General features: G+C 40.3%; 2 protein-coding genes across 2 annotated transcripts in view; one reads left to right on the top strand and one right to left on the bottom strand.

Annotated features, from left to right (window-relative positions):
- tmem163b (transmembrane protein 163b) overlaps positions 1–13,298 on the top strand; it is a 41,369-nt gene extending 28,071 nt beyond the window's left edge. The window contains exons 5-8 of the mRNA XM_027168608.2: positions 2,224–2,320; positions 8,936–9,047; positions 11,278–11,419; positions 13,023–13,298. Of these exons, the coding sequence (XP_027024409.1) occupies positions 2,224–2,320; positions 8,936–9,047; positions 11,278–11,419; positions 13,023–13,083 (412 nt within the window). The 3' untranslated portion in view covers positions 13,084–13,298. The remainder of the gene's footprint in view (positions 1–2,223; positions 2,321–8,935; positions 9,048–11,277; positions 11,420–13,022) is intronic.
- A 3,503-nt stretch (positions 13,299–16,801) lies between these two features.
- Positions 16,802–27,500, bottom strand: part of mgat5 (alpha-1,6-mannosylglycoprotein 6-beta-N-acetylglucosaminyltransferase) — a 70,115-nt gene continuing 59,416 nt past the window's right edge. The window contains exons 13-17 of the mRNA XM_027168562.2: positions 23,488–23,634; positions 22,989–23,105; positions 22,560–22,634; positions 22,087–22,244; positions 16,802–20,427 (exon numbers count right to left, since the gene is read on the bottom strand). Coding sequence (XP_027024363.1) covers positions 20,229–20,427; positions 22,087–22,244; positions 22,560–22,634; positions 22,989–23,105; positions 23,488–23,634 — 696 coding nt within the window. The 3' untranslated portion in view covers positions 16,802–20,228. The remainder of the gene's footprint in view (positions 20,428–22,086; positions 22,245–22,559; positions 22,635–22,988; positions 23,106–23,487; positions 23,635–27,500) is intronic.

The following is a 27,500-nucleotide window of genomic DNA, read 5'->3' as shown; positions in this document are numbered from 1 at the left end:
AGAAATTTCCTGAAGATGCAAAAATTGTTTCCTAAATCCAAGACTATACATAAACCCATATAAACAAGCACAAGTGAAATTACAACTTGATTCTAGATGTCGATAACGTCCTCAGCTCTGATCTTCAGGTAAAAGTCAAATTTCTAACTTGTTTCAGGCAAATTCTAACATTTTCCATTTTACTTACTGAAGTTTTAATGAAGATGTCAATTATTCTCCTTATTTGCTTTAGCTAATTTGTTAACAGACTTTCCGGTGTTAACAAATCATGACGTTCAAGATTTGAATTGCGGCACTGCCACGGCGTTGAAGTGTACTCCAGAGCATTTACATAAAATTCTAAAGAAGGTTAATATGATACTCAATCAAATAGGTATATGGTTAATATGCCTTTAATAAGTTGTATAAAATGGAAGAAGGAATTATCCCCAGGCTCATCTTTTAAAATCTGACTTCAAATGTTAAAAGCTGTAATCTGACCTTTAAAAGAGAAACTCAGGATCCGGAAACATCTCAATTTACGCCCTAATCAAGCTGTCTGAATTCTGAGCACAACCCTGATCTTTTGAAATAAAGTGTTCCCAGCCGGCCCCAGCATGCGTATTACCTTAGCACCACGAGAGAGAACATAGAGAAAGATTTGTGAGGACAAACTGAAGCGTATTCTTAAATCATGTATCCCCTTCTGCATGTCAGAATATGTGAAATAATGAACAGGTTACTTAGAACAGTCCACGCCACTTTAATCTGATTGGTTGAGCGGTGTTCCGAAGGTGCCTGGATTTCCTAGAACCGCTCCCGGTTGTTTCACTGCTTGTGTCGCATCTCCTCAAGATAAAATTCCACTTCCTAGTCGGAAACAGTTACTAAAGTAGAGTTAGTGACATCATCAGAAAACAGGGCGATCAATTTTTTTTTAGGAATATAACTTTTGGCTTGAAATATCAAAGCTTGTCAGATGAAGGCAAAAGAAAGAATGGGTGGCAATTTTACCCGAAGAACCTTTAGCAGTAATGTAGAAATCAATGTTAGCTACCTAGCCAGGCTTCTTCGAGATCTGTTTAGCAAAAAAACAAACAAAAAAAAAAACAAACAAACAAACAAACAAAAAAAACATTTGGTCATTATTGTGTCTGAAATGTCACTTATTCACTATTGTTGTATAAAAGCAATATTGCACTCGCATACTGCTGTTTAGCAAAGCCAGAAGACAAAGTTTAAAGTGTGTACATGTGTGGAGCATTCATTCCTGTGCTTCCTGGCCCTGGTTTAGTAAATATTACAAAATATGCACAAGATTACCTGAAGTTTTTTAATCCAGTGAGATTGTGATGGAAATTTCACAAGGTTTGGACTGTCACCAGAGACCGATCGACATTAACTACGGCATGCAGTCCATCTTGCCTTAGAGTGCCTTGACAACTGAGCTAGTCATAGATCATTCTGTAAAGGTCACGTACAAACATGTGGTAAATATATATTTATATTCTCTTTGCCACAGAATAAGCTTGAATCTTACCATCAAGCCCAAAGGGCAGCATTAGCATGAGGCTAATAGAGCAGATGATGGAGGTTCAGGAATGTCTTAAGGACGAAGGTTTCTCGATAACATGACAAGCTACAAAAAAAAAAATTATATCTCTAAAGTAAGTGATAACAGGAACGAGCTTATCATTGAGTATTCATGTGATACTACATAGCTAAATGACGAAGTAGGCATCACATGCTTCGTACTAGACACACGAACAGACCTTTTTAAACCGCTGCTCCTGCTGCATCATAGGGCAGTGTAACATACTTAGAGGAAAGTATTATCTGCCTTCGTCTGTCCTTGTGATTGACAGAGAGCCTGACTAATTTTGCTTGCTCGACTCCTGACATGCTGTTCTTTGCTAAATAAAAATCGCTCCTGGCAACAAAACACCTCACTGATCACACCACCCTGTCAGTGGTTCCTATAACAGAACACCCCGTCAACTTTTTCTCCTCACTGCAGTAAAGAATGATAAGCAACCAAAATAGTACCGAAGTACATACTGCAGAAAACATATACTTAATAATAGAATAAATATATTGATCCAAGATCAAGTTGGTTAGAAAAGTTCTGGTGTGGCCATGATGCTATTTTTAATGGGTCTGAGACTGAAGGCGGTACACAGAGTTTAAATTTAGTCTGATAATTTGTTCTTTTGTCGCTAACATAATGTGTGTTTTTTCTTACAGAGCTTGTGTGGTTTTGGGGGTGGTGTTTATCCTGTCTGCACTAACCATCATGGTTAAGGCTATCCATGATCTCGCTACCAGAGTGCTCCCTGAAGTGGTAAGAAATCATTCATGGTAGTGTTCTGTATTTTACATGTTAAACCATCAGACTGATTGGTGATTCCAGTGTATGCTTCTGCTGTTTTCAAACAACAGATTCAGGTCTGTCGGAGTGTAGATGTAGATTGTAGCTGTAGCTGTGGACTGTAAATGTAGAGTGTAGCTGTAGCTGTAAACTTTAGTTATAGTCTGTAGCTGTAGACTACACTGTAGCTGTACTGTATATGGTGGAGTGCAGACTGTAGCTATAGAGTGTAGACTGTAAACCGTAGCTATAGGCGTTGGGGTTTTGTATAATATCTACTGAGTGGCAGCAGGATTTATGAAAAAGGAGTCCAGTCTGTGCATGAGCAAGAAAAAGATTGATTGAAGTCCCTTTACACAGTATATGATTGATGAGGAGTTTACACTGCTGCCTCCTCCTCTGTTCTGCACTTTCCCTTGTGAATCCTCTATGCTTTGGTCTTTGCTGGCAAGACTCTTTGCACTGCTAACCCATTGCCTTGGGGTGAAGATATGCCATGTGTATATTTTTAGGGCCTTGTAAACTACTTTAAACAGCATAGATGTTCGTTTTTTTTTCCTGCAAGGTGTAATCCCCAGACAAATTATCTTCCAAGAGTGCCATCAGCAATCAGGTGTCTACCAGCTTGTCTAGGTCTTTCAGGACCAATTCATGGAACATACTTGTTCACCAAAGTTCTTGAAAAAGGATAATCCTTAGTGTAACTGGCTATAAAACTATTATCCTGCTGAATCTGTTGTGCAATTAACAGTTAACAGGCTATCAATTATGTTCTTTGTACTGATGCAGTATTTGAACAATGTCACTTGATTAAGATACGACAGGAATCTTTATTCTCATAAAACTAGACCTCAGAAACTCCAGGCGTGGGGTCAAGGCAGACTCGAGGTCATGCCGGTGGTGTTGTACACACTGTTACTTTGCAAAGATGTCGCACTTTGCCTTTATTCGAACATCATCCTCCTCGTGAACTGCCTCTCAGTCAGTGCCAAATATTCTGGAAACACTCATGCGCTTGAAACTCCTGTTCCTGGACCCAATTTCTAATGGTATTCTGAGCGGTACCTCATGTACTAGATCTTAAACTCGGTTGAAAACTGATCAGTATGGACCTCAGGGACCATGAAATGGCCAGTCATCCTCATAAATATGCGAGCACGGCAGGGGTGTCACAGTGCTATTCCATCTCTACAGCTTAGAGCATACAGAATCATACACAGTGCAGTATTTTAGTAGATCAGGTTACATTTTGTTCTTAGCACCAAATGAGAAACAGCAGTTTTATCCAGTTTTAACCTTCTAATGCCATTTTTTATTCGCAGTCAAAGTTATTTCCTTCCTGGAAAATTCAGCAAACCTAGTACCACCATTTAACAAAGATGGCTTGGGAATTTACCTTACCTAACACACTACCCTACAGTACATTCATTCATTTAATCAATTATTTATTCATCATTAACACTTTTATACTGATCAGGGTTGAAGTAGATCTAGACTGTATACCAGGAACACTGGACATGAGGCAGATATGCCCAAGAGATTGGGATGTCATTCCATAATCCACCTTTGGAGAAAATGTCTTTTGGGAGGTTGGAATAACCCAATGTTGCAACACTATGTTTGTAGTTAATAGAATTCTGAAATACATTTGCCTCCTAAAATTATTTTATTCCCTGAAGAAGCACGAGTTGGCTTGTTTGGGCATGTAAGTGTTGGAAAATCTGTCTTAATGCATCTAAACTAATCAGTAAGTCCTAATTGACTCACACCACTAGTTTAAACCCACACCAGCAGTCCAACAACTGTACCCCTTGAGCTGTGCTGAGATGTGGGTAACACTGAACTGTTCCAGTTGCTGTACAACTTAAGGCCAGGGTTTCCCTCTAGGAGCCCTTACTTGTTCAGAACTGTATTAGACCGAGATGGTTTTCCAAGGTTTCTAAAACACTAGTCAAGAAAAGAACATCAAGAAAAGGATGAGCTATCCTGCTGTAAATGTACCTGCATGGATATGGATCCCACACTATATCCGAATACTATCAGGTGTCTTTCAGGAACGTGGCACTTGCAGGTGATATTCAGAATGTCAGACAGCATTTCTTTTAAGAGCAGCACCAGGAAATTCCACCTGGTTGAAAGTGACATTGGAAATTAAGACTTTGATGACATCTCACAAGGTCTTGCCGTTCTTTTGAGTTCCGAGTTCTGAACCATGTTTCCCTGTTTCCCTAAAACATGCCTTGACTACTTTGCTTCTTTTTTGGAATATCTGTATTTTATGTCCACTGCCTTGCTAATAAATACATTCTAAAGAATTGTGGATTCGAAAGACACAGATATGGCCCAACCAGTTATTGAATTCTTTCAGTTATCAGAGAATATTGGCTTCCACTAGATCTATATATTGTAGTAAACTCCTGCTAGAGGCATCATCTCAGGGGACAGACCGAGGACCTGAGATTCTCTGTTGGTTTGGTAATCTCTGGATATCCCAGAGGAGGATTTGTAATCCATGATGTGAGGTGGAGAAGTCTGAACTGAACATGCATAAATGAATGAATGTCTGGCTTCATTACCGCTTATTCATTTAGTATATTCAGACATAGACCACAGGGACTAGACCAAGGTCCAATTAAATAAAATGTATGGGTCTGTCTAATAAACATGACTGATTGTTGAAGAAAATCACTTTCCATTGATTAACTGTTTATGACTGAAAATAATTTCATGTGGCCCAACTCCCACAACAATCCTACCAATCCCTATGCATCGTCACAAACCTGTGATCATTTTAAACAAACTTAATTCCTTCCCAAAATATAAAGAAGCTAGAAATTTAAATCACAGTGACTCCAGCCAAGAAAAAAAGCAGTTAGGGAAGATGAATGAATGCGGTACTTGCTGTGCAGAACCTAATGAGCAGACCTGTGTTAATGAGTGTGGCTTTTATTTGTCAAACTGCTTATATTAAAAGTAAAATCCTCCCAATCCTGGGACTTTTTTTGGCCTGATTTCCAGCTCTACTCTAAAGAAATAAGACACTAGAAAAAGAACAATACAGAAAATAGGTTACACTTTTTAACTCGTTCACCCTTAAAAAGAGAGAGTGGGAACTAGTATGGGCTGGTTAACTAACATCAGATACCTAGCATCACACGATACAATCCAAATCTGTAAGACATTTATAATTATCAGCATCGTTGTCTTTTAATTAAAGTTAAAAAAAAAATCATTCAAACGTTAAATTTCATAAAAAAAGACGTCAGGAGAGGAAGAAGTGACAGAACACAGCTGAGGTGTGAAGTGAGATGAGATAGCGTCACAGGGCGAAGTGGGAGGCCAGGGAAGGGTGTGTACATGCTGCGAATCAGCTCACTCCTCTGTTGCCAGGCAATTCGGGCTGCTTGGCAACATAAGGAGGGAAGAGAGCTCGGTTATTCCCCACCTTCAACTCGCACACGTGTGCACACACACAAACACACAAAGATGCTGTGCTTTACTTACCCCATGCTGAAATGTAACAGAGTTAATAGGACAGAAGCATCTAAAGAAAAATGTGAGAGAAACCGGAGACAAAAGTGTGTGTGTGTGTGTGTGTGTGTGTGTGTGTGTGTGTGTGTGTGTGTGTGTGTGTGGTGATGTTTTAATCAGGACTCTGACTGCTCTCTAGAGGACCTGAGTTCCTGCTTTGGCCTGTGAAGTTGCATTTGGCACATTCAAGCACCTGTTAAAAATAGATCTGATATTTTTTTCTGCCTTCATCTGCTGCTGATGTTTTACACACACACACACACACACACACACACACACACACACACACACACACACACACACACACACACACACACACTCTCTCTCTCTCTCTCTCTCTCTCTCTCTCCTTTCATCCTCTCTGTTGAAACCTTGAGCTCTATACACTTCCAAGCTGTTCTTCACCTCTTTTCCTTGTCTTTCACCAACGCACTCCATTCATCCACACATTCTTTTTTTCTAGACACATCCCATTTGCTCCCCTTCTTATTCTCTCTCTCTCTCTCTCTCTCTCTCTCTCTCTCTCTCTCTCTCTCTCTCTCTCTCTCTCTCTCACACACACACACACACACAAACGTACACAAATGCACTTTCAAGTTTAAGTTTTGCCGTCTTCAGAATTAAATAATGTATTCTCTAAGGCATGTTATATTATGTTTTGAATGGACACACACACACACACACACACACATCCATTTTGTTAGTTAATTATACTGAACAATGAACATTTTGTTTAAACTAGATGTGTTTTCTTTATGCTTATTATAAAGTTTAATTTAAAGCTAGTGGTTTGTGTGTGTGTGTGTTATCATGTTTCCTCAGAAACTGGAAGTTCATCTGCATGAGTTCATGAATTTCACTGAAGAATGAACAAATATTCGGCTTTAGACTGGTTGTGTGAATCCGAGTACATAAAGCAGTACAGAATACAGGTGTGGTACTGAAACCCTGATAGATAAGTCAGAGACTGAGGTTATGAGAGTGTGTGTTTGTGTGTGTGTGTGGTTTAATTTTCATCTTACAAACAAACCTCATAAGAAAGATAAACCCTCCCAAACATATGTGCGATATAGAATTCCCCTTACAGTGATGCTAAGCAAGGTAATGGGAGTGTGTCTCAATATGTGTTTGTACAAAATAATGAAAAGTCTCTCTCTATGAGCCCCACCTGTCTAAACATAAACCGCTTGTTCAGTATATCCAAAACAAATAAAACGATTATGGGTGTCAAAAAAAAAGCCCCAGACAGGCATCATGGCTTCCTGATCTAGGATTAGTCTCCCTTGGTCACAGTGGATTATTGGTTAGCATGTTTGCTTCACACCTCCGGGGCTGGGGGTTTTGCGGAGCATGTGAGCAGTTTCTATGCTTTGCGGTCACTCTTACCCTGTACACATGCAGGTTTTCAAATATGGACATTTGCTGTGCCCAAGGCTCACCTTTGCTTCAATGGATAACTTCACATAGATACTGAAGATTTGTACCTAAACAACTGACACTGCTGCAGTGATCATAAATTCTGTCCTGTGCTCATCCCAGGACTTTCTGGTCATTTCAGAATGTTTTTTCTCACCACCATTGCCTTGGGATCGCTCATTAGAGTCTACATTCAGCCAACTAACCGAAACAAATTTGAATTCCAGTCCAGCTTTGTGACTTCATGGTGGTCCTTTCCATTGACAGATGGATGAACAGTCAACAAAATTGATTTGTCTAGCGAGGGGGCACGGTGGCTTAGTGGTTAGCACTAGTTTGCCTCACACCTCCAGGGTTGGGGGTTCGATTCCTGCCTCCGCCTTGTGTGTGTGGAGTTTGCATGTTCTCCCCGTGCCTCGGGGGTTTCCTCCGGGTACTCCAGTTTCCTCCCCCGGACCAAAGACATGCATGGTAGGTTGATTGGCATCTCTGGAAAATTATCCTTAGTGTATGAGAGTGTGTGTGTGCCCTGCGATAAGTTGGCACTCCGTCCAGGGTGTTTCCTGCCTCGATGCCCGATGACGCCTGAGATAGGCACAGGATCCCCGTGTCCCGAGAAGTTCGGATAAGTGCTAGAAGATGAATGAATGAATGAATGAATGAATGAAATGTATAGCGCTTTTAACATTACAATAGTCACAAAGAAGCTTGAGACTCAGGAGGGAACCCATTCTGATCCGCATTGAACAGTGTGCTTATAAATCATTTCCCTTCTATAACTCATGTTCGTACCCGTACCATACAATCCACCACCCACAGTATATCCAGGAAGTCCATGTGGGAACATCCTCAGAATCAGTGAGCATCCTCCAGTTGTTCATCAAGAGTTATCAGAGTTATTAGCATGCTTGCTGAAGATGAAGGATGTTACTTGTCTGTAGATACGATTCTTCAGTGTGTGATTGGAGGCAGTCCCTTTCTTTTCATATGTGACTCCTGCTTCATGTGTCGTTCCAGTGCTGTACGTCTGAGACACTAAGGATTGATGCAGCCAAACTTTCTGGATTGCTTCTCTCTCTGCTGATTTGTTGGACGTCATGATTTTCAATTGAAAGCTTTAGCCTCTGGGAAGATGCAGGAGACATTATTTGAAAGTGGAGATCAGGGCTCTGTAGACACCAAGTCGTCTTGTCAGTGTTTTAAGAGGAATAAATGAGTGTGTGGATCTCCTGTTGTGCTTGGTTATCGGTTGCGTCCTAATTCACCACGCCTCTGGGGATTTATTTTTAGATTACTTTTCCTTGGCAGCATTAAAGAGTTTTTGGATACTGCAGATTCATCAGACTGTGTTTATTGACATATATTGCATGTTTATTCGTGTGTGTGTTTGTGTGTGTGTGAGAGAGAGAGAGAGAGAGAGAGAGAGAGAGAGAGAAAGTGCTGTGTTCAATAACCTTAACCTTGCAGCGCTGCAGTATTTCTTGCCTACAAGGCTGGCATGCAGTATTAATGATTTGGCTAAGATTAAGTATGCAGCTTTGCTCATCTCTCTCCCCATCGCTCATCTTTCACCTCTCCCCCTCTCCATCAACATCCATCTGTGCCTTGCATCTCTCTCTTCCTCTCTTCCCCCTCTCGCAGGACGACTTCCTCTACAGCGTGTCGGTGCTCAGTGGCCTGGTGTGCACAATTCTGGCTGTTCTGAAGTGCATGCTGGGTAAAGTGCTAACCAGCAGGGCACTCATCACTGATGGTATGTTTTAATTACTGCGTCATTCGCATCTGCGTCACTTCTCTAGCCACACCCGTTTCTCTCTCTCTCGAGCAAAACCTGTGTAACAGATTCAGAGATAAACCTGCAGTAGGTAATTTCTATAAAAAACCCCAAACAAACAAAAAAAAAAACCTGGCAATATGTTATGAGTGAAACCGAGCCATAAAACCAGGAAGGGACTCAGATGGAATACTCAAATATGCTGTGGGATTCAAACAACCCTCCCAGAGAACATACCCACAGTATTACACCAATGCCATCTTGAACGACTGGCACTAGGCAGGTCAGACATGTCAAATTCTGACCTGCCACCTGTTCATTGATATTCATCAGACTGGGCAATGATTTTCTAATCGTCTGCACAGTTTGGTGATCCTTTGCTCACTAAAGCCCCAGACTCTTGTTCTTGGCTGACAGCAGTGGAGCCCTATGTGGTCTTCTGCCTCTGCAGCCCTTTAATTAGCGCTCTTGACTTGTATCTGCATGATTTTATGCATTGCTCCACGGGCACCTAATTGGCTGATTGAATAATTGCATGAATGCGCAGGTGCACAAGATGAATGCAGGTGAACGCGTGATAGTCAGGATGCGTTTGTAAACACCATCTTGAATTGATCACGCATTCAGTCAATGTTGTTTAAAATAATATGTTAATTGGTGAAATGTTTGGATTTAGTTAGCATTTTTTTGTCAACTAAAATGTTTTTTTTTTTTGACTAAATTTGGATGCTATTTTAGGGCGGGTCACGGTGGCTTAGTAGTTAGCACGTTCGCCTCACACCTCCAGGGTTGGGGGTTCGATTCCCGCCTCTGCCTTGTGTGTGTGGAGTTTGCATGTTCTCCCCGTGCCTCGGGGGTTTCCCCGGGTACTCCGGTTTCCTCACCCGGTCCAAAGACATGCATGGTAGGTTGATTGGCAAACTTGGAAAATTGTCCGTAGTGTGTGTGTGTGTGAGAGTGAATGAGAGTGTGTGTGTGCCCTGCGATGGGTTGGCACTCCGTCCAGGCTGTATCCTGCCTCGATGCCCGATGACGCCTGAGATAGGCACAGGCTCCCCGTGACCCGAGGTAGTTTGGATAAGCGGTAGAAAATGAATAAATGAATGAATGACTCAATGGATGCTATTTTAATGAGAATATATATATGAATAAACTACAGTAATTCATGTATTTGTGATCAAACCTTTCATGTATAATTAATGTTAATTAATCAATTATTAAATGTACAATGAACCACATCCAAAGAGGTTTCAATATAAGAAACAGCACCATTTGGTTGGCCAAAGATCTGTATAAATAATAAGGTATTTCCCTATGCTACTTTATCGACTAGCTGTGTCCCTAGTCCAATACAAAATAGTTGTACTGATAAAGACAACCTCTGACAAACTTAATTTCATCGAACAAAACCCGACAACACAAGCAATTCGATATACAATAAAAAACCATCATGACTCATTCCAATATAAAAATGACCAAATTGTAAAAAGATTCAACCACATTGTGCTGAATCATTAGGGAAAGTTGATCAAGACAGTATTGAAAAATTCTACACATGCAGTGTAAACATATGCAGGAGACTTTTCCGAGTTTGAGCATACTGTGTTAACCCACTCAACGCAACATGGCAGAATGTTATCTTCTTTTAAACTTCAAACAACACTGATTTCACAGCCCCTCTCTGCACTGAGTGTAGAGCAAACCCAGACATGCAGACTTGCTAAAGCTGACTAACATGCACCTAAATTCAGCAGCAGAGTGTGAAATTTAACGCCTGTGCTGAAAAATTTCCTCCTAACACAGTCCATCATTACACACCTTTTACTGCGCCTGTGACAAGTCCTTCCTGAGAATTAGATGAGAATAAAAGATAGACGAAGGCTATAAATAATAAAATACCTTAGACCACAGCGGGGTTGAATTCAGATCGGTGTTTATTCATTTACTATAACAGCAGGTCTGATAATAGTTCTGTCTGCAGGGCAAATGACATGTTTATATTAATGCATCCATTTGTAGAGTCTCTTCATAAAACTAAATAGCTTATGTATAGCTAAAGACTTCTAAAATACGAACATATTCCTAAACTTAATCGCAGAACGCTTGTTTTGTTGCTACTGTGATGCTAAACATCTTATCGTATGACATCCAAGTAAATCAGACATATCAGACATATTACTGTTCTGCTTGTTTGTTTGTTTACCTGCAGGCTTTAACTCGCTGGTGGGCGGAGTCATGGGTTTTTCCATCCTCATCAGTGCTGAAGTGTTTAAGCACAACCCGAAGGTTTGGTATTTGGATGGCACTATTGGTGTGCTGATTGGACTCATCATCCTCGCTTATGGCATCAAGTAAGATATTTTAGATTACTCTCAGTCCCAAATGTAAAACATTCACTGGAAAGATGCACCAAGATTTTTTGCTTTATTTGTCTTACTAGAACACATGCCGTTATTAACATTTGTTAGTCGTCATTAGAATTATTAAATATATCTTTCCCCCAACATGCATGGTAGGTTGATTGGCATCTCTGGAAAATTATCCGTAGTGTGTGTGTGTGTGTGTGTGTGTGAGAGTGAATGAGAGTGTGTGTGCCCTGTGATGGGTTTGCACTCCGTCCAGGGTGTATCCTGCCTTGATGCCTGATGACGCCTGAGATGGGCACAGGCACCCCGTGACCGGAGAAGTTCGAATAAGCAGTAGAAAATGAATGAATGAATAAAAGTGTTTATAGTTGGGTAAACAGGTCTGAGGCTTGTTTCCAAAGGAATTCTTACCAGTCCCACCTGTTTCCAGCAGATTTCTGACCAATCTTAAGAACCATCAAAGAAAGTCTGACCAATCCCAACCAATGCCATTAGATCTCTGACTAAAGGAAGTCTGACAAACCAATCCTACCCACTCCTTAAAGGAAACCTGACAAATCCAAACTGCCTCCAATGATATTTGAACTAATTCTGCTTACTTCTGAAGAAATGATAAATAATGTTTCCACTCATTCGCAAAAGAATTCTAACCAATTTCACCCTGTACCAGACATATCTCACCCACTTGCAAAGGAATTCTGACCAATCCCACCTGCTTCAGTAGTACCTGTGACCAATCCTTGTCCCACTCATAAAGGAACTGTGACCAATCCCACCCACTCACAAAGGAATTCACACCAATCCTTCTATTTTCCCTGCAGTAGTCCTACCCAATACCACCTGCTCAAGACGTACCTGTGACCAATCCCATCAATTCCCTAAGGAATTCTGACAAATCCCATTGTGTCACAAAGTAATTCTCACCAATCCTTCTTGCTTCCGAAGTAATTCTACCTGATCCCAGCTGCCCCAGAAGTACCCATGACCAATCCCATCCACTCCTGAAGAAATTCTGACCAACTGCTGGGATTTTGACCAGTTACATCCACTTCTGCAGAATGTTTTTCCAAATTAGTCCATAGGTCTATTTCCCTAAATACTAACAAAGTAGTAATGCAAGCTAAAGTGGCCACAATTAGGATAAATAATTTACTAAAGATGTTACCTGGTTTTATTCCGCAAATAACAACCTGGTCCTTAGACTTTTTTGCTGGGTGCTGGTGGATCTTAGTCCTGCTGCTCACTACTAAATTAAAGTCAATCACAGGCAGTTAGCCTCAAACCATGTGTGTTCATCTTATTATTCAAGAATCACACTTATGGAAAGAGCCAATCAGAGAGTTCCAATTTTAGAAAGCCCATATATGTATATGAGTGGAAAAGGTAGATGGAACATTTCATAGACATTCTGGCCGGTTAACGTTAACATGGTTAAGTAGTAACATAAATAACATTTTTTTTATTGCTTTTACTTGGCAGCCATAAATATACAATTGTCAAGTCAGTATACACAAAGTCATTGTCAAGTCAGTTGTAGCATGTCTGTAGGGTATATTGCTGTCAGTCATGTGTCTGCCTCTTTCCTCAGGCTGCTGATTGACATTGTCCCTCGAGTGAGACAAACCAGACACTATGAGCGCTTCGAGTAGGATCAACAGCTCACAGTGGAGACAGTGGACTCTATTTGCATACATCCACCAACCCACCCACCCACCCACACAAACACACACAGAAGAGATTCTCGTCAACAAGGGAAGCACTCACCCACGCACAAACACTCCCATACATATCACACACAAACACACACACACACACACACACACACACACACACACACACACACACACACACACACACACACACACACACACAATGCATCACAGCAATCTCTCATTGTCTCCAGTGTCACCCCTGTTCTGTGAAGACGCTCTGAATAAGGCGAAGATGAAGTAGAACAAGAACAGGAACAGGAACAAAAGTCTTGAAGATATGAAACTGGGTCAAGGGAGCGTTCTTCATGAGTCTGGCAAATCTACTACAGCTGATCTTGATGATGTTTAAAAAGGACATTAACGGTCTTAAAAATAATGAGCTACTGAGTATGTCTTTATGTGTATTTATCATTTGTCAAGATGAGAAAGCGTCTTGCAATGAAAACACACCTGCTCTTATACACTCACTACATGTGGCTGGGAGTGCCAGAGACTGGAGTGTCTGTCGAAAAATAAAAAAAAAAGGAGAAGGAGAGAGAGAGAGAGAGAGAGAGAGAGAGAGAGAGAGAAAGAGGTACCTCATGCGGTACCTCAGACACAAAACTATACTTAGCATTCATTCATCTTCAGCAGGATCATTCTGTGCACCTAGAGCGACAAATGAAGAAGCAGCTGCCACGCTGTTACTGTAACTAGAATTTCGCCTCATCTGGACATTTTTCTTCCTTAAATGTGATTACAGGATGTGGATTTCTTCGCCAGGTGGACGTCTACCTCTCTACAAACCCGCTAGGTGCAGTACAATCACATCCTGCAGCTCATACAGTAATAATGGACAGATATGACAGAGTATCATTAGTAGAGTAGAAAAATGTGATTGAACCAACAGGCACAGAAGCACACTCCAACGCAGCTGTCCAAACCGGAACATCCAAGAGTTAGAACAGCACAGAAAGATTAGCACACTCATAATTCTTAATAGTGTACATAAACACTCAGAGTTACGTTGTTCTGAAAGTCAAAAGTTTAATTTATAATAATTATGTATACTTATACATTGTTTATCGTAGATTTATTGGTAGTAGTAAACTGAGTTTGATGAATATGCTACTTAATTAATGTAAATGATCGGAATTAGCTAGAATTTGCCGGTGTTAGGTTAGGTGACGTGGCTGGTGTACACATTCGAATGGTGCAGTCATGTGTTACGTTCGATTAATTCAAAGGTATCGTCTTCTGATGAAGTATTGTCCGTTTACGCACAAATTGTACGAATGTGATCGTACGGTGATTAGCACAGCTCTGGATTCAGGATTCACATAAAGTCTAAAAGACATTTTACTGGAAAAAAAGTATCTTACTGTGTGATGTCAACTTTGAAGAAATTAGCCAGGTATTTGGAGAAAACATGTTACTAGTCAATAAACCATTGGTCATATCACAATGTTATAAATAAACTTCTCTATATTGATAGTTTTTACCTATATATAACTCCCATAATCGGACTTCCAATCCTCTCATAACCGCATACTTTTTCATTGCAGCTCAATTTTCAGACTTCAGCTTTGGGACAGCAATGAATTGTGGGATTATAAATCATTCTGGTACACAGGTGTAGAAAACTTCAGTTAAAAAAAGTGTTCAGAATGAGTATATTGTGAATAAAAGTCCTGGGATGAGTACAGCAGCAGTTCTTCAGCATCTAAATCTACAGTATCCAGGTGAGCAGGTTAGGAAGTTCTTTAGCGTATAACCTTTCCACTAAGAAGCACAGAGGCTAAACCTTTTTGTTGCCAGTCAATTTATTAATAGTGTCATTGCCTTTTGTTCTAGCTAGTGGCTAATATTAACTTCTCATTCCATGGTCAGATTACCTCACTAACACTAGTCTTATTCTTGCTTTTGCAACACTGTCATTTCATGTTCCTTACAGAGTTTTAGTGAAGATAATATTTCATTTATTTGACACTTAATGTTACTTCACTTGAAAAATAATCAAAACCCCTCATGAATAATAATCCAAGCTAGTCTAGTTAAAGACTAAAGTCTCTTAAGCTAACGTTACATCATTGTTTACATTTTTTTTCTAACTTGGTTATTCCTGTCATTAAATCACCTATAGAAAAATCGAATTCTAGCTAGGAACTAGCATTAGACTTATAGAACATACACATGGTCCTTTATTAGTTTAGGAGTCTTTTAAAGTTAATTATTGAATTAACGGGTTCAGTTGATAATTCTATGATAATTCTAGCTAGTTTAAGACTAGCATTCAGATTATATAACTTTTCTGCTAATATCACAGTCCATTCAGCTAGTCTTGCTAGGACATAGCATTAGGCTCATGTAGTAAATGATACTTCTACTGTAGCTAGTCTAGTTAGAGGCTGGCACTAGATTGATGTAGCTTACATGTTATACTTTCATTTACTTACTTAGCACCTACAATTTTTTCATGAATGCTAATTCTAGCTAATCTAGCCTTAGCCTTGCAATAGGCTTGTTTAGCTTACATTGATTTATTTATTTACTTTAGCACTTAAAGCTAAAGTAGCTAGTCTAGTTAGAGGCTAGCACTGGGCTCATGTAGGTTACATTTTGTACTTTTATTTACAGTATTTAATTTGGCACCTAAAATCTCTTCATGAATCTTTTCATGAATGCTAGGATCTAGCAGTAGGCTCAAAGACCTTATGTAACATCTTACATTTCCTGTTCCTTGTGCTGATGGCAACTTGTGCCGATGCTAGTCTAGCTAGAGGCTAGCATTAGGCTCATGTGGCTTACATTTCATCGTTTTGTTTATTTATTTTCACAGTAAAAAAAAATTAAAATAATAAATCTCTTCCTGAACGCTAATTCTAGCCACTTGGGCTACAAACTAAATTCTTTTTAAACTGACCACACAGTTAGACCTCAAGTCAAACTAAACAAAACAACAACAAAAACAATCCCACCTCAGCGTATTCTCTTGTGTTGTTTGTTAGCGCACACACAGAGTGAGTGTATTATCACACATGTAAGGACTCCAGAGGATGTGAAGAAGTTTAGAAGTGTTATGTGCTAATTCTTTTCGCCTTTTCAGATGTATATTTGAGACCGTTGTCAGGTATCTGAGCGTCACATGTAGCAAATAGACCAATAATGTAGTGGCCATGGGTGCACTAGTGTTAGTAGCTAGCTGACTTTTACGTGCAATAGAGTGAGTCTTTACCTGCGTTTTCTGGTAATACGGTAAAGCGCCGCGTTGCTCTTTGGTGTAAATTTTTTTTTTTTTTTTTGCAAATAGATACTGTGTACATCAAGTTCAATAGGTTTCTGCCTCGTTTCTGAAGATGTATATTTTCCTAGGGATTTTCCTGTGCTGTGGAGCTCTTTGCCAGAAACAGGGATGCGCTCAAACACGCGGTCGACGCAAACAACACTTTTGTTTGCGCACTGCGTGGTTTAATACACGAACAAAGCTAAAGGCTTTCTGCATGGCTTAAATTCTCACTTGTGTGTGACAGAAACTGGCAAAGAGCCCCAAGATATATACATCTACGCAACACACACACACACACACACACACACACACACACACACACACACACACACACACACACACACACACATATATATAAATAAATATATGCTGCTTTAGAGTGCACATAGATATTATATTGAAATTTCTGTTGTCACAGAAAGAGTTTATTGAAAAATAAAGATATATCCAGCGTATTGATCAAAAAAAAAAAAAGACTTTTTCTTTTTTAAAAACATATGTCCCCTAATCTTCTATCACTGTCATGACATGAAACACACAAAGCAGATGAACTGATGTAAAGTTTGACCCACAAATGTGGAGGGAGATCAAACAAAACAAAACAAGAAAATGTATAAAAATCATAGGAAAGCAGTAAACAGAATCTTGCATTTGCATCAATACTTTGCGTAATTACTGCGACTAAAGTCTCTAATCTCATTAATGAATTACGTTGCAATGAATAACTAGCCTGTTCATCAAATGTGCAACTTTTAACGCTTCATCGACTTGTAAACAAAGACGAACTTTACATTTCTAACCATCTCCACTTTTTTTTGGCAAAAATCCAGTTTTTTTTTAAATATGAAAACGGTTCTGTTTGTGTTTTGTCATTCTACGCATCTACACGTCTACACTCGGAAAAGGCACGGAAGAACAGAAAATAAAAACGGTCTTCACGATTATATACAAACTGAGATCTTGTGAGGGGAGGAAAAAAAAAACAAAAGCGTGGAATAAGTTAGAAAACAAAGCGAAGAAACCCGTCCATAAATATATACAAATGTGCAAATGCGACACACAAGAACTTAAAAAAACAAACAAACAAACAAACAAAAAAAAAACAATCTGTACTCAAGATGCACTGCTTGTCCACAACAGAGACACTGAGGGGTGGGGAAATGATACCATATTTGGAAGGTGTACTTTAAAAAAAAAATCAATATAAATCACTCTTATCCATCAGTAGTCTTAAAATAAAGGGATACTTTTCCTCAGCATCATTTAAGGGATGCGAAAAAAACCCCATAAATAATGATTTCAGATCATTCCAGTGTATTGTGAGTCATAATAATTAATAATTAATATGAATAATTATAATAACAGTAGTAAAATGAAAATAAAGGATAAAGAAGACAATCTCACCGATTGTGCTGTCCTCATTTTGTCCTCGACGTCATATGTCTGTTCGGTCTGTCTTGGACAAGCACGCGCACTCTTTTAACACACTTTTAATTTAGCATAAATAATATTTCCTTCTGTTAAGCAATAAAATAAAATAAACACAAACAAACATAGAACCCTACTCTATATAAATTAAGAAAAAAAAAATCACCATACATTATTTTGTATACAAAATAAATAAAAAAAATCCTTATAAACAATAGTACAGTGTCACGTGATTTTCAGTATGTAAGCGTGGCGTAGTGCACTTTCACTCAGGGAAAGGAAGGAAAAGATCTGATGCTCGGTTGAGATTTGTTTCAGGAGAACGAAGACATGAAAGGAACTTCAACCCATAAACCCCAGGAGAAGAAGAGACAAAAACAACAAAAAAAAAAGTCACATGATTTTGTAAATTTGAACTGCGAAGAATATTTTTTTTAGAACATGGTATGTACACGAGTTTGGAGATGAGCTGCGTTAATACGAATGTCACGTCCGGGTTTGTTCCCGAGTGATTTCAATACGGTCTAAAAAATTTGGAGGGCTAACCAAGGTGGCTTGAGGGGAGTGAAGCTGCTTGCAGAGTTAAATCACATCTCACAGAGGATCTGAACGGCTTTGTGTTATTTTCTGAAAGCAGGCCACAAAACAGAAAAAGAAAGTATGTGTTTTTATGCGTGTGTGTGTGTGTGTGTCATTGTGGGTGCGCTGCAACACATCGACTTCTAGTTTAAACTTTCTATATACATTAAAATGCAGTGCAGTCTGAATAGAAAATCCTCCACACGCAGGGACGCCAACGTTTTTCTTCTTCCTGGTGCATTAATCGTGTACCTTCCTGGGCTCGTTGGTCCTGTGATTTCCAGAAGATACAAGAAGGACGGAGAAGATTCAATAAAATAGAATAAAATCTAAAGAGCGCAGCGCTGGAGTGTCTCCTGCGACACACACACACACACACACACACACACACACACACACACACACACACACACACACACACACACAAACACACACACGCGGGGCAGTGACGAGTTCCAGTGAACCTGCGTGCCTCCTTCAAGTATTTCCGGCTGTCCTGGAGAACAGTTCATCAGTTGTTCAGTCTGGCCTTTCTTTTGTATTTGTCCCTTTAATTCTTTAAGTTCTTTTAATCACAAGCAATGTGTGCATGTGTGCAGTGTTTCCCCTCATATTCGTTTTTTTTTGTAACCGAAGCTAAGCCAACACAACAGATCAGACCTAAAGAAGTTCCAGCAGAAAGCTTTAACAAAAGTAAACGTCAAGGTTCAGGACTGAGATTTAAACTAGAAGCAGTTAGAAGTTTACTCAGGAATTAGCTGGAGCTCTGAACTGGTTGGTGTTGGAGGCAGTTCTTGGATTCTCACTGCACGTTTCAGATGAACGAGTATTTGAGAACGATCAGGAATTGAACGTTATTGGAAATTGGTTGGTAATTAATGGGCAGATGATGTCGTCATAGTAGTCCTTCGCTGCCACAGCATTCTATTTGTCTATTTGTATTAATAGAATTTTATTTAATTTGGCACAGGTTTCACTTCGGAAGCCTATCCTCATGCAGCCCTCAGGATTATTGAAAATGTATTTATGCTTGGGACCGGCACTGAGAGTTAAGCCCCTGGTGGCTGGGTTGTGAAATTCTTGATCCTGCCACTGGACCTCCAGGGAATATTGGTGGGAAACTGTCATTATTAGAAATCTATTAGTGGAGATTGGTAATTAACACAGATTTGATTGGATATCAGTAACTATTGCAAATTAGCAAGTGAAGATCATAAGGAATTGGTAGTTTTTACTGGGAATTGGTAATTATTGGTAATTATTAATGGGAATTGGTAATTATTGGTAATTAGTACTGGGAATTGTCAATAATTACCAATTCGTGATTATTAGGAGTTGATCATTAGCAGACATTTGAAATGATTGGGAATCAGTAGTTATTAGTAATCGGTAATCATTGTGATTCTTCTCCAGGTCTGGTGTTATTTCTCTCACAGTCTCTCAGTGAGACCAAAACAAAAACAAGCCTAAGAGCGACGACAGCAGATGCTCATAACAAGCTTTACAAAGCGAGTCTTGATGAAGACCTTTTTCATCTTGCTGATGTTTCCCTAAAGAACGTTTCCATTTTTTTCCCCCGCAATGTGCGTGGTAAATAAATATTTTGTAGTTTGGCTTGCTAAAGATGGACAGCAATTATCTGTTAAAAAATGTTGGTAGCTAGTTAATGTACAGAGGCAGTAGAAATCGAACCAGTTCTATATGAAAACCTTGTCTGACACCTAAATGATGGGGACCCCGACCCAGGGCTGAAGAGGAAACACTGGAATGTGTGTGTGCGTGAATGTGTGTGTGTGTGTGTGTGTGTGTGTTATAAGCAGTCCTTGCACAGAGCCACCTGGCCCTTCATGTAGTCCCTGCAGGGGCAGATGCGCTGGAGTGAAGGATGAGCTCCTGCACAGCTGAACAGCAGCAGATCGGCCTGCAGCACACAGTGACGTGACGACTCCCCGAACGCAGGGACCACGATGTCCCCGACACTCTCCACAGTCCTGCACTCGACACCAAACCTACAGAGAGACAGAGATTCAGTAGGTTCAGACATGAGGAAGAAAGAGAAGCACGCCTTACACTGCAGATTAAACCATGACACATTATCATGACAACACTGCCCTCTAGTGGCAGTTAACACCATAGCTCAGTTAACTAGCTCAGTTAACACCATAGATTCACAGTTCCCTCCAAAAGTATTGGAACGATGAGGCCAGTTTATTGGCGTGTGCTGTAGAAGACATCTGGGTTTTATGAGAAAGCAGATTAGAATTCTGTCTTTTATTTCTGGGTATTTATGTACTGATGCACTAAATGACATTTTTAGTATACGAAGCACATTTAGTATACGTTTTTAGGACAGCAAAAATATTGGCACACGCCCTTCACAGTTGTTTCTAGTTGCTCACGTGTGTCCTGTTGATTTATTTGTGTGAACAATAAAATAGCTCTGAACATCTATTCTTGGTTTGAGAAGTAATTTCACCTGTGAAGACATATGCACATTTGTCCTTAGAGAAACTGAGGCAAGGCACAAGCACTAAGTATAAGCACTAAGCTAAAAAAACAAACCGGCAAGTCCTGAAGAAGAACCTAACAGGCAAGAGCGGATGATGACGAAAACATTGCGAGAGCTGTGTAGAAAAACCCCAAAACAACAGTGACATCATCAACAGCTCCCTCATGAAGGTACCACAATCCATACCTGGAAAAAGACTTAGGGAGCAAAAATATCGAGGCCAAACCACAAGAAGGAGTACAAAGACGAGTCCCAGAAGCTCTGGACATAAGAGGAACCTCTACCAAAACTAATGGAGAAATAAATGATCTGCTCTTGATCCAAAGCTCATCTGTGAAACATGGTGGTGGTACTGTAGTATCATGGCTTGGCCGTCCATGGCTGCTTCTGGAACATTCTCACTAATCTTTAATGATGATCTAACTCATGATGGTAGCAGCAGGAAGTCTGGAGTCCAATTTACAGAGAAATACGTCCGATCTAACTGGGAGGAAAATCATCACGGGGAAAGACGATCATCCTAAACACCGAGGAAAATAAAAAAGACTGAGAAAGTCAATCAGCAGACCTTAACCTAAGTGAGCAGAATTTCACCTTGTGAAGAGGAGACAGGAAGGAGAAGCCCCCTGAAACGCTCAAACTCTGTAAAAAGCATCACACAAGAAGAATGCAACAGTTTAGTGACCGATCCGTTCCAATACTTTTGCTTCAACAGAAATCTTATAGTCGGATACAAAACATTTATTTTGTGTACCACGTCTACATAAAAACACCCGGAAATCAGATCTGACATCCTCGACTCTCGCTTCGTCCACGAGACCTCCATGACTCCGTACCCAAATGTCTGGTGTGTGGTATAAAGAAATATTTGCCATTTCAATAGTTTTGGAGCGAAAATATTCATCAACAGAGGCACTGGGTTAAAAGCAGGGTTACTTTACCACCATGAAGTGGATTCATTTGCATATCAAATGTTTTCAGTGTTCTTAAACCCTGCTACAAACCGAAACATCTTTTTTTTTTTGCACCTTTATATTTGCTGCTACAACTGTTTTGCATTCCAACAGATTTGAGCTGAACCACATGCAAAGAAGGCCAATGAAAGGAAAATGAGCTGACGTCTGAAGTGCGTCTGTGTGTTTCTAGCTGAAGCGCTCACCTGGCCAGGTCCTTGTCCTTGTTCAGGTGTTGGAAGAAGGAAGGTTCGCAGATCAGCTGCTCCTCCTGACAAACCTGCTTGCAAGATTTGCCTGCTGGAGCCATTTTGACCTGCAGAGCGCTGAGAGGAGGCCACATCACCTGACCGTGACAGAAATCCTACCCAAAGACACCCACACCCACACAAAGTGAGAGACAAGATAACACCAAAGCTACAGATGGTCTTCTCATCATTATGTCGATGTGTTAAAGATTGAGCTACACATTTCTGATCCTGAGACCTTCCAACTATTTCCCATATTAGTCAAACACTGTACGCTATTAATAAGCTTGTGATTAATGTATGGTGTTATTTTTATGCTGATTTTGGATAATTAGTAAACACCAGAAGCTAAAAACTTTTAAGTCCAGTCTCTCTCTCTCTCACCCCCCCCCCACACCCCTACACACACACACACACACACACACACACACCTGGTTCTCGATGAAGGAGTTGACTCTCTGCAGCATCCCCTCACAGGTGAACTCATACGGTAGGTAGGGCTCAATCTAACACACACACACACACACACACACACACACACACACACACACACACACACACACACACAAACACACAAACACACAAACACACACAGCATCAAATGTTAATCTTAATTGGGAAAAAAGATTAATTTTCATAAAGCACAATAAAAGTCAATATAAAAGAGTTATAAAAGTTAGCTGGATATGACAGACAGACAATAAAGTCAATTTATTAAACAGTGAGACACACAGGGACACTGCACTGGTCCAACATACAGAGAACAAACAAATGTGCTTTAGAGTGCATGAGCATGTGAGAATAGTGGAAGTAGAAGAACCACCACCACCACAACAACCATCACCATCGCTGCAACTCACCTTCTGACTGAGGATGGCTCTGATTGCTCTGTCCACCTCTCCAGGATTCTCTATATCTACAGTCCAAACATGAGGCTGGCCGATGTACACCTCAGCATACGGGTGCTGTGAAGTCAGCTACACACACACACAAACACACACAAACGAAACCTAGGTTATTTTCACACTGGATTTTTATTTATTTATTGTTTGCCAAGATTCACATCCATGAACCCAGAGTGATTGTGAACTCTCACACTGACAGCCTGCACATGACACATCAACATCTCTTTCTTTCACTACTGCAGTCATTCAGACCACAAACAAAAGAGAACTCGGGTCTGATTCCATTAGACATTTGTGTTCTCACAGTCCTGAGGGGGAAAACAACCTGATCTGTGTCTCGCCGCAGAAAGACTGAAAATCTGAATTGTGTCACTTCACCTTTGTAATGTGAGAGCTGCCTAATAAAGTGTGTGTGTGTGTGTGTGTGTGTGTGTGTGTGTGTGTGTGTGTGTACCTCTCTCAGAGTGGGCTTTCCCTTGAAGAAATCAGTGTTCTTGCTGCTTTTGGGTGGATTAAACTTGGGGTTGAGGAATGCGCAGCCATTGGCTATAGCCTCCAGGGGGGCGGGGCCTTCATAGGGGAAGGACAAACCTACAAACAGCTGAGAGATGGGAAGAAAGAAATAGATTAAGGACGATGTTTAAGACAAAAAAAAAAAGCGTTGAATAAAGTACCTAGGTATCTATGTATCTATCTAATTTTAACAGGATTTATAGGGAAATGTTTTAGACCAATCAAGTTTTAATGCAGTTTTCATCCTCTTTGTAAACAAAACAAAAACAAAAATAACCGTACGACTAACGAACCCATAATAATTTTCACGATTAGATCGCTAAATGAATACTTTAGTATTTTTAACGCCCAGTTAGTCATAGCGTGGCTATCGCTGCTTCCTGAAACACCAGTCAAGCGTCTCAGATTCCCATCGAAGACTAATTGATCTCCCATGTGAGAGCTTTTCATTCGAACGGCAGACATTTTAGTGAACCGTGAATGTAAGAGGCCAAAAAAAAACAACAACAGCAGATTTAGAAAAACCCGAGACAGAATGCGAATAAAAATAAAAAAAAAACAAAGAGTGCAGTATTCTGGAGGTGGCAATAAAACATAGGATTCATAAACAAATGAAAAAGAATGATGATGATGATGACTGCACTCCCTGTTCTGAACCCTGTGAGGCAGGTTACATGCACATAGTAGCACAGACTCTGCGAGTGTGTGGGTGTGTGGAGGATGGAAGATGGAAATCAAATTCTTAACGTTAAAAAAGCGGACGTACAAAGCAGACGTCAGATACGTTAACAGCAAACTCATTTTTTATTAAACGTTTGTTAACCTGGACGTATGCAGCCCAAACACAGTCAACCTCTTCTCTTTATAACTAACCAAAAAAAAAAAATACAGTAATTCATGTGACTGGGTCTTTCTTCTTCCTCCTCATTTCTCTCTCCATCTTTTTCAGTCAGCATTGGTTTGAGTTCACGCTTAAGATTACAAGAGGCCTCATCCAGTCGATGACTTAAGCAAATATTTGAGAAGGCGCGAGCCGTTCCAGCAGCAGGGCTACATGTACATGAGCCACAATAATCTGCTTGTTAACGTAACGCCTCACACAAAGAGAGGCCTGTGCTCCAAAGGGACTGACAACCACAGAGAAGGGGTCTGGGGCGAACAATGCGCACAAAGACGCTCTCACACACTCAGTACAGTAGAAGCACACACTCACACCATATGATCATCCAGTACAGACATGTGGCCAGTGGCGAGACTCAAGAGGTGCAGCTTTACTGGGTGAGTCTACAAGCAGCAAGTGTATGTGTGCTGGGATTAACATAGAATCTGATCCCCGACTGCACCAGTAGGGGGCAGTAAAGATACATTAATGTAAGAAACGGAGTAGGCGTCAGGCTGAAAGAGAAGGACACAGGCACTATTAATAATGTGCTCTGAGACCTAGTGTGTGCTGCTGACAAGGAGGGAGGGAGGGAGGGAGGGAGAGAAGGACATGTAGAACAAAAAATGACCTCTGACCTTACAATGTTAATATTCTATACAGCCTGATAACAGGGACAAGACTAGACATCCCTGAGTCACCGCAAAGACACAATGCACATCTTTTTAGTCACCGCAAAGACACAACACACATCTGTGTGTCGTGCAAAGACACGACACACATCTGTGTATCAGTGCAAAGACACGACACACATCTGTGTATCAGTGCAAAGACACGACACACATCTGTGTATCAGTGCAAAGACACGACACACATCTGTGTATCAGTGCAAAGACACAACACACATATGTGCTTAAGCCGAGGATCGGTGCAATAGCTAAACAAACATCTTTACAAAACGACAAAAGCACAACTCTCAATCGTTGTATTCATTTAAAAAAATAATAACAGTGTGTAGCAATGTGAAAACTCAAAGTGTTTGTTTTGTCCGTGTTTGGCTGTGAATGCAAAACAAAGATGCTTATCAAAACACATGCTGTGAAAGCACAAAAACTGCCTACACCTCAGTGCAAAAGCACAACGAATGTATGTGAATGCAAAAACTAAGGTTTAGTGTAAAAGAAAGTCATCAGTTCAAGGGCACAAACACATCTGTGAACCAGTGCACAAAAACTAAAATTGTGCATCACTGAGAAAACGCAAATAAACAGTCTGCTGTGTTTCAGTAGCGAAGTGTATCAAAGGTGTGTGTATTGCTGAAAAAGCACAACAAATAGCTGTGTATCATATGACTGATATAACAAACTGGGTAGGTATCATATGACTGATATAACAAACTGGGTAGGTATCATATGACTGATATAACAAACTGGGTAGGTATCATATGACTGATATAACAAACTGGGTAGGTATCATATGACTGATATAACAAACTGTGTAGGTATCATATGAGCGATATAACAAACTGGGTAGGTATCATATGAGCGATATAACAAACTGGGTAGGTATCATATGAGCGATATAACAAACTGGGTAGGTATCATATGAGCGATATAACAAACTGGGTAGGTATCATATGAGCGATATAACAAACTGGGTAGGTATCATATGACTGATAACAAACTGGGTAGGTATCATATGACTGATATAACAAACTGGGTAGGTATCATATGACTGATATAACAAACTGGGTAGGTATCATATGACGATATAACAAACTGGGTAGGTATCATACTGCATGACGAATGCAACAAAGGTTACGGCAAAGAAAAAATACAAACGTCTGAACTTTACTAACATGCAATATTGGACGCAGTTCTTTATCCCTCTGTCTCTGTGCTTCTAAATGTTACCTGCTTTACGCTATAGAGGTTATGTACAGGTCATAGTAAAGAATGCTAGCATGCTTACGTAAGCCTCAACCACAGAGACTCTGAGACCTTCAGGCTCCAGTGACATAGTCATCTACTGTACCTCGACCATAACGGCATTTCAAACACAAGTGTTAGCTCGCACGTCCTCTCGTGACAACATGTAGAGAGAATCCTCGTCTCCATTCGTCTTTCCATATCATTATGCACAAGACACGACTGAGCCTACCTGAGACCAGAAGCTCATTTACATCCTCTTTGAATTTACACAAGGCATAAGCTCAACTCCACAGTCATATTTCTATGGTCAATCCTCAGCTCACGCAGTTAGGGATTTCATTTACATTTTTATTTAACCATATGGGTAGTGTAATTATTGGCACCCCCTGGACTCGTCATCACTGGAGAGAATAGCAGCACAGAGCCTCTTTCTGTAATGTTTAACAGCGTTAGAGACACATTTCTCCCGTTCCTTCATGCAGAAAATGTCTAGCGCCTTTATTTTTATTCCTGTTTTGCATGGAACATAGTTTTAAAGGTCATTTTTTCCCACACGGACATCGTAGAATTTGGTACATTTGGTGTAACATCCGCTCTCAATGCCATATTTCTCATGAACTTTGGTCAACCGGTTACTTCCTGCTTCATGGTCGGTTAGCATATTTGTCTCGCACCTCCAAGGTCAGGGGTGAGATTCCTGCCAAAACTGTTCAGTAATTGTAATCTATTGTAATTGTAACCTTGTCTGTAATCTATTGCCCCTTTTCCACCGAGGCAGTTTGAGTGCTGGTTCGGAGCCAGAGCCTAATTTAGAACCTTTCTAAATTCTTAATTTAGAACCTTTAGTTCTTTCTGAAAAGTGGTTCTTAAGTAGCAACAAAATGTTGCTGGTCTAGACTTAAGAACCGCTTGTGTCAGGGGCTGTGGGCGGGGCTGGGGCAGAGCTACTGTTAGCGCTTTGATAATGTACCTTCAATAGGGTCTGTGGGTGGGGCTACTATTAGCGCCTGGGGGTGGGGCTACTGTTAGCACCTTTGATAATATAATTTACTGTAAGTATACTAATGTTTAATACACTTTTACTTTACCGCTATATGATCAATTATCAGCACACATGATAGTAGGTAGCTACATGCTAAGGCT

This window comes from Tachysurus fulvidraco, chromosome 1, assembly GCF_022655615.1.
Source record: "Tachysurus fulvidraco isolate hzauxx_2018 chromosome 1, HZAU_PFXX_2.0, whole genome shotgun sequence".
In the NCBI taxonomy this organism is placed as follows: Eukaryota; Metazoa; Chordata; class Actinopteri; order Siluriformes; family Bagridae; genus Tachysurus; species Tachysurus fulvidraco.
This window is presented reverse-complemented; position numbering and strand designations above follow the sequence as displayed.